An 8,078-nucleotide genomic window follows, 5' to 3' on the forward strand; every position below is an offset into this window, starting at 1 on the left:
GGGGGAGATGTTCATGTTGCTGCGGTCTGCAGTCTGGACGCTAGATGTCGCTGAAAATTACACACTGTAGCTTTAACCTTACAGAAAATAGATTACACTCTTTTTATTTTTTATTTCCATCAGTGGGGACAGTTATAATAGCTTAAAAAATGACAGCTTTTTTTTTAACTTTAAATCTCCAACAGAAACAGATAACAAGTTAAAAAAAAAAAATAAATCAAATTTTTTTATTTTCAGTTTTCCCCACTTAGATTGTTGATGTTTCCTTTGAATCATGAAGATAAAGCATTCTAAAGAATGTGAAAAAGAAACTTGTGCCTTATAATCAGGAAGTTATTATTTTGGTAGGACTATTAAAGCCTTTACGGAAAATAGATTAGATTAGATTAGATTAGATGAGCTTTATTGATCTCAAAGCGGAGAAATTCACTGGTCACATATTGGCATAGTAATTAAAGAAGGTGCAAAACAAGGAGGAAAAGGTGCATTAGGAATAAAAAATAAACAAAAAATAAAAAAACAAAAATACAAGGGAGTAACACAGAGATTTGAGGTGTCATATGTACAATCAGGATGGCTTATACGGCTAAATATCAAACGACTAACTTTAGAAGAGCAAATGGACATTGCTATCATGTCAGACGGTGTTTTCAAAAGAAAATGTTACAAAAATAATGCTACCCATGCATGCCCACGACCTCTGGGTCAGCATCTTTCCTACTTATATTGAACTCACCAGATGCATGCAACCAGTTTGTTGCACAATATTCCCAAGAAAATGTTGTTTTCATTAACTTTTTGTCCAGAGTTTGTTATTAAATATGAAAGTCCGGCTAATGAGAGGTTAGTAGAGAGATGAAGGGATCAACCTTGTTCCAAATCCTTTTTATAATCATCAACAATCTAGACCATAGCAGGGATTCTTTTTAAAGCAATTTCTTTTTTTTTTTTTTCAAGAAAGGCCTTCAAAATGTTAACCTTTTATGTTTCACCCATTCTAAACCTTTTTCTATAAAATTTATACTTTAAATAAAAAAAAAAAACTCTTAAATTAGAGGGTCATTTATTTGATTTAATATTGCTTAAGCAACATTCTACAATAAGGAGAAAGATGCATTTGAAAAGTTGAGCAGCAATAGGCTGAACCATAAAAACTCTCCTAAAACAGCAATGATAAATGGTCCTTGAAGTCTATTGATTAACCTTTGTAATTTATTTGCTCTTATTGTTGAAGCTTTAATATTAGTTTGTGTTTGGTTTTTAAGACATTTTCTGCTTGTTGTTTTGCTGTTTGGGTCTTGCCACATTTGTTAATTTTTCTGCAGTTTTATTTTTCTCTGTCACTCTCTACTCTTTTGTCTCTTTCTTCTTAGTTTAATCTATTTCATGTCTGGTTTAATTTGTTAGATCTTTCCAATAGTTATGCTCTAGTTCTGTTATGGCTTTAAAATGTTTTAATTAGACCACTGACGAAATATCTTCCTCCTGCACTGTCATTTCCTATCTTTGGATCAATAAAGTATATCCAATCCAATCCAATCCAGGCTTAAGCACCTTTTGTTTTAGTTTTTCTTACATCCTGTCAAATTTTCGTCCAAGTTTTTGAGTTGTCATGGATTCAGTAAATTATTGCACAATCTTTCTTTACAATCAGAGCTCAATGATTTGTCTGATAATCTTAGAAAACAGTTTATGGTTTGATTAAACATTTAAACCTGATCAGTGTTTGCATCTTGCCTTTATGTAGCAAACATTACGGCACCTTATTGTGGTGACGTTTGCAGTGGAACCAATGCGACCTAAAATAAGCATCATTACAGAAACCTCTTTCATGCACATCTATTAGACTTGCTTACTGCTACACATTCCTCCAGTAATATTGTTTTAAAAAAACTGACAGTGCTTTCTAATAGAATAGAATAGAAATTCAACATCTTTTGTCATTACACTGTCACAAGTACAGAGTAATGAAATTCACTCACTGCATTTAACCCACTCCTTTTGGGAGCAACGTATGCCCAGAGAGCAAAATGGGGTTAAGGGTCTTGCTCAGGGGCCCACAGTGACAGTCCGTGGAAGTGGGGCTTGAATTCAGAACCTCTGGGATCCAAGCACATAGCCCTAACCACCAGGCCACCACTCCCCCATCAATAGTAATAATTTGAACTTATGTTATAACAAACATTTTTTTATATTTTATTCAGATTTTATGTGACAGACTAATAAGAAGTAGAGTATTATTATATAAAGGCTACAATAAAGCTTGATTTGTTGTCTTTTAATCTGATGAAAATTCCAATGGAACCACCTGCCTTTGAATCCCACTCAGTATAAGTCCAGACATTTTGTAAAGACTAAAAATTTTAGAGGACTTTGTAAAACTTTATTTGAAGGCGTATCATCAAACATGACATAACACCTGTCATGGACATGAAAGTGTCAGGGTTCCTTTGTGTTAGTGAGTGCGAGTTATGCATCTCCCACCATAGAGGATCTTTGGTGAGAACCTGGGCAGGCTACACAGGTGAACATAATATTCCTAATCAGAGTGCTGGACTTAAAAGTGCAGCAGAGCCTTCACTCGAGGCTGGTTTATTGTGTTGTAGAAGTTTGTTTGGTTGCCTTCTAGTCTCTAGCTTCTCTCAATTATTTTCCCTGATGTTATTGCTTTTTGTTTGGTTTTCTGTATTTTTGGATTTTGGATTTTTGACTGTGTTCGCCTTGGACTTTTAATTAAATCATCCAAACTCATCCATTGTAAAAAGGATCTAGAAATAAGTAAAAAATTTTCTTAATTTGAGTGGGTAAATGAAATGCTTTGCCAATGGAATGAGTATTTTTACTCTTAAAAGAAGAAATTTAGATAAAATGCACTTGAAATAAGACAATGCAATTGTGTTTTCTTATTTTAAATGTAAATTGTCTTGTTCCATTGGCAAAATGTCTCTTTTACGTCCTCAATTCAAGAACAAATGCACTTATTTTAGGAAAAAATAACTTATCTAGATTTCCATTTTTTCCAGTGTCCGTGCCAACTCCTCTCTGCATTTGGGTCATCAAAACCTCCACACAACCTGACAGAAAGACTCTATGAATGTTTATGACTGTTTTCATTAACAGTCATTCAATAAATTAAGTCACTTTAAACGCAAAGTCGATATTGTTAAAAGTAAGAGACAAAACTTTTCTAAAAAAAAAAAAAAATGATATTAACCAGTAAATCCTAAACCATCATAAATGTGTCATAACATGTCTTATTATTAACAGTGGCAAAGTTTTCATAGGGATGACCTGCAGGGACAAACCTACACTGTACAGACAGGAAATAAACGAGCACAAGATGCAAAATTTCCAAATAAATCAGTAAAGAAAGACTAGAATGTAACAAAGCTCTTTCTAATAATTATACACACACATCTATACGTCTAAATTGATAATTAAACACATAATAATCATATTTAAAAGTGCACAAATTCTGTATCTGTCATTTTTTATGTAGCATATTGTTATTCAAATTTAGTTACTTTCTTTTAGTTGTCAGTGTATAGTTAATATACAAACAATTAGAATGTAATATTACTAATAAGTAATTAGGACACTTTACTTAAAAGCATTACTGATACAAACCCCTGGTTTAGAGGGGAACTTCTGTTTTAGGAGATGCAAAATTATGTCAACACTGAAAAAATAAAAAATCATGTGGAAGAGGTGGCAGATTCAAAAATATAATTTGATAAATGTTTTAACATTACATTACACTGCTATTAGTCTGTTTTTAAAGACAGTGTAAAACATCTTTACAACTTGTCCTACTTTTTCAACCTTACTTTAAGTAAAGCAAAATATCAATGACACGTATAAAATCGTTTCATCATGGCAGCAGAAATTAAGCCCAGTCACGTGACAGTATAATTTAATGTTAATATATACATTTTCATAACTTTTTAAAGGTTTACGTTAAGACCTGTTTTAATCTATTTTTATTTTCGTCATTACAAATACATTTTAAACAATGTCAGCTTTGCACTAAATGTATCATAATTTACTGAATGACTAAATGATGGCAGTCAAAATCAAAGAAAAAGAAAAACTCCTTTATATTTATGGGAGGTGTGATGTCATGATTATAGAGTAACAGTGTAATATTATTGTCCTGCCATAAAGTGCATCTGCAGAGATGGGAAGTAACAAAGTACAAATACTTCGTTACTGTACTCAAGTAGATTTTTCTGATATTTTTACTTTACTTTACTACTTATTTTTATGGCGACTTTTTACTTCTACTCCTTACATTTTTACACAAATATCTGTACTTTCTACTCCTTACATTTTAAAAAATTGGCTCGTTACTTTAGTTTTGAATCATTTCAATGGAGTTACCGTTATTATTTTTCACGTCATCAATACCAAATTCAATCTAATTGGATGGGAATCTACGTTGCATTTGACGCACCACTACAAGATGAATCGACAGATTCGGAGGTATTCATTCGCGGCAAATCATTGCAGCTTGGTGGCGGTGGCGTTAGCATAGTAGCATGGACGACGAGATGATTGAAAATGAACACAACGGAGATCTAGTCCTATTGGCAGACATCCATTTAAAATGTAGGCAACGGCATGAAAAAGTGGTTTCTACTTTTACTTTTATACTTTAAGTAAATTTACAAGCCTGTACTTTGTTACTTTTACTTGAGTAAAGAAGTTTAATCAATACTTCCACTTTTACCAGAGTATTTTTTAACACAAGTATCTGTACTTTTACTCAAGTATGGAAAGTGAGTATTTTTGCCATCTCTGTGCATCTGTGGGCTTTAGTGAACTAACGGCAACCTGAGAGGGAAGAAACACGGCAGACATGGATGTTTAAAGTATGATTTGGTTATAAAACAATAACCAAAATTCGGTCCATCATATGGAGGACAAAACATGGTGATCCCCCTACAACCATAGCCCCCGATAAGTAGAACATTAAGAAGCTGAAGGTGAGATTTGATAATTTTGGGCTATATTCATTCATAGCAGACTGTCCAGACAGTGACGCTGTGAATCATGATGTCAGAGTACTTGAACAGACACAGGGAAGCTGATTAGAATTGATGGGAATAAAGATGGACAGGGGGATTCCTGAGAAGTGTAGTTATGTCTAATTACAAGCTACCTGCAAACTCCTTCACCTTCTTCTTGGTTTATCTAGCTAGTATTGGGTAAGTTTAAAGCTGATTAATGCATCTGTGGCACTTTTATTACCTCTGTCCTTATAGAAAATTTACAAACACAGACTAAGTTTTTTTTTTTCTATGATTATGACCCCCACATAGTCACTAGCCAATACCCCCTGCAGCACACAGTTTGGATCAGGAATCAGTCAGAACTTAAATGATGTTAGAGGAAACCTGCCACCTGACAATCATGGTTCCATTATTTCTAGTGCCATCCAAACAAGCGACCCCCCAGGAACTTTTGGATAATGCACAGGCTCAGAACAAAACATAAGTGCTTTTGCAATTACAGAGCGAGCAGAGTGTCAGTCACTTCAACAAGACAGATCGGCTGTCATCCCGATGCTGCCCTGATTTCAATCTGTCCAAAACAAACTCTGCAAAACGTACTGGATCTCATGCCTTATGACATGTGTGTCTATCTGCAGCATATTTTATCATCCTTGCTTTGTTTCTGTGTGACGCAACGTATATTTAAGTCTGAAAATGTTCAACAAATAGTTTAGGGGTTAAAATTTGCTTAAAAGGTTAAATCTCTTGCACCGGGTCAAAGATTAGGGTTAGGATTGTAATCAGTGTGGTTAAGCCTCAGGGAACTTAATGTATCTCTCAAACACACCCTCTGGGATTTCTCTTGTGTGTTTGTGTTGAGATGAAAACGAGAGCAGAGACATAATGAAAATAACCTCAATGTGGATGTTGTGAAATGTTGTTCAAATCCAGTGTTATTGGGAGAAGTGTGGGAGGATCACTGAGGCCAGACTGGAAAGGAGGCTGGGTGTGTGCATCAAGGAGGTGGGTGGTTGAGGGTCACAGTGGTCACTGAAAGGGTTTTCCCAACTAACTGACCTGCTCGGAGAGCTGCTTGCCTCTGAGGAAGAAGCCCAGCAGGCAGCCGATGACCACGGCCAGAACAGACAGGATGAGCAGTCCGTTCTGCTTGCAGACATTCTTCACTCGGCCCCACACTTCTTCCAGAGCCATCCTCCTCCACCGCCTCCTCCCGCTGCTCGTCCGGGTCCTGACTGCAACTTTGCAACCCTCAGAGAAAACCACCAAAGCAAGCCCCCGTTTTTAATCTGCTATTCAGCCATGTACATCCAGCAGACAACCAACAACTGCAGCTTCAAAAGAGGGCGAGACAGCGGGTGGATGTAGCAGATGGGGAATATGGGTTGGAAGCAGACAGAATAAGGAGAAAGTGGATTTAGGAGACACAAAAAATGAAAACAAAATCAGAAAAAAATAAAATAAAAAAGAGGTGATTTCAGAAATGAAAAAACAAGATAGATAAATGAGCTGAAGATCCAAAGTGAAACAGTTCAGGGATGCATTCCCCTCCAGGCTTTGTCCTCCAGTACTTTAAATCTAAGCAGAAGCATCCCACTGACACACTCCCTCTCTCAGCCAGAGTCTGCCTCCAACCCGTCTGCCCCCTCAACCTCCTCCCCTACAGGACACATTTCTGCCGGCGACCAACAGAGGGCCCTGCGACAGCTGGTGGAATTGTCATTAGGGTTAATACTACGATCCTATTAGGCACTGTGCAGTACAACTCAGATGTAAGGCTGGATTAGAGAGCTCTCTGAACAATTGGACAGCAGATTGGTCCAGGCCACCAAACATGAGGGAGGGGGGCAGCAAGAATGAAAGGGAGGAAGAGAGGAAAAAGTCACAAAGGATTAAAAGCAAACTATGATTTACAGAGAGAACATTTAATAACACCTAACACTATTTTAATGGAATAAGAAGCCACTTAGGTGTTTAGGATTCCTCTCAGAACTGTGTAGGCAGCAGTCCATTAGGTCTACAGTCTCACAGCTGGTAAGAAGTGATGTATACTTAGGTGTTGTCAGCTCCATGGCTATAGCCTATAATCATAGTCACAGTATGTCAGGAAAAACAGCATTTTCAGAATACTGAAATAGATTCATATGAGAAGAACAATAAAATGGCAGCTTGTTCTCTACTTAATTTTCCTTTTCAATAGTATCTCTCAAGAGTTAGACATAAGTAAGCAGGTTGGATGGTATAAGTGTGGTAAAACCTAATAATTTAATTACTTACTCAGCAGGTGTTACTGAGCCTGTAAATGTAGCTTGTTGTGTTATTGAGGTGTTTTATTTTATAGAAAAGAAAGTGGTGAAAAACAAAAACAAAGAAAAAGCAAAAAAGACTCCAGGTAAAATTCAGAAATGAGTAAATTTGTCTATATCCCCCTTCACTTGGATACCCAAAAAGGAAAACTCAAGAGCAGGCAGGTGTCCTCATGATCGCCTAATACGTGAACCTATCAAGAACTGGATCTCTTTTAGAGCTAACTGGATGGACATGGAGAGCATTAATTAGACAAGCAGCCAAGAGTCACGCAAACTCTGGAGGTGTCAGGGATCTAGGTGTGTTGTATCTATTTACAGCGGGTCCAGCACTGAACTGGTTTAAATCCTATGTAAAGGACAGAGATTTTTGCTGTCAGTAGGTAACTTTACATCAGAAACAACAATATTCACATGTATAGTTCCCCAAGGGTGCATCTTAGGGCCACCTTCAATTATATATCTACATGCCAATGCCAATCAATCTGGTCCTGGGTAAATGCATTGTTAGAATATAACTGAATAATGGGGAGTGTTGGCCTGGTGGTTAGGGAGTGCGCTTGTGCTCAGGCAAGGTTGCAAGTACACAATTCAATCCCCACAGTCTCCACTCTGGGTGCCTGAGCAAAACCCTTAACCCCCACACTGCTCCCCGGGAGCCACACAATGGCAGCCCACTGCTCCCCGAGAGGATGGGTCAAATGCAGAGAGTGAATTTCCTCATTGTGGGACAATAGGGTTGTCACGATTCTAAACTTTT

The 8,078-nt window shown here is 36.9% G+C and overlaps 1 protein-coding gene across 2 annotated transcripts in view; it reads right to left on the minus strand.

Moving 5' to 3' along the window:
* slc1a7 (solute carrier family 1 (glutamate transporter), member 7) overlaps nt 1–6,206 on the minus strand; it is a 77,842-nt gene extending 71,636 nt beyond the window's left edge. For both annotated transcript variants that reach the window (XM_015372996.1, XM_015372997.1), the window contains exon 1: nt 6,072–6,206. In XM_015372996.1, the coding sequence (XP_015228482.1) occupies nt 6,072–6,206 (135 nt within the window). The remainder of the gene's footprint in view (nt 1–6,071) is intronic.
* Nucleotides 6,207–8,078: the final 1,872 nt, after the last annotated feature.

Source organism: Cyprinodon variegatus, unplaced genomic scaffold, assembly GCF_000732505.1.
Source record: "Cyprinodon variegatus isolate N-32 unplaced genomic scaffold, C_variegatus-1.0 Scaffold79, whole genome shotgun sequence".
Classification (NCBI taxonomy): domain Eukaryota; kingdom Metazoa; phylum Chordata; class Actinopteri; order Cyprinodontiformes; family Cyprinodontidae; genus Cyprinodon; species Cyprinodon variegatus.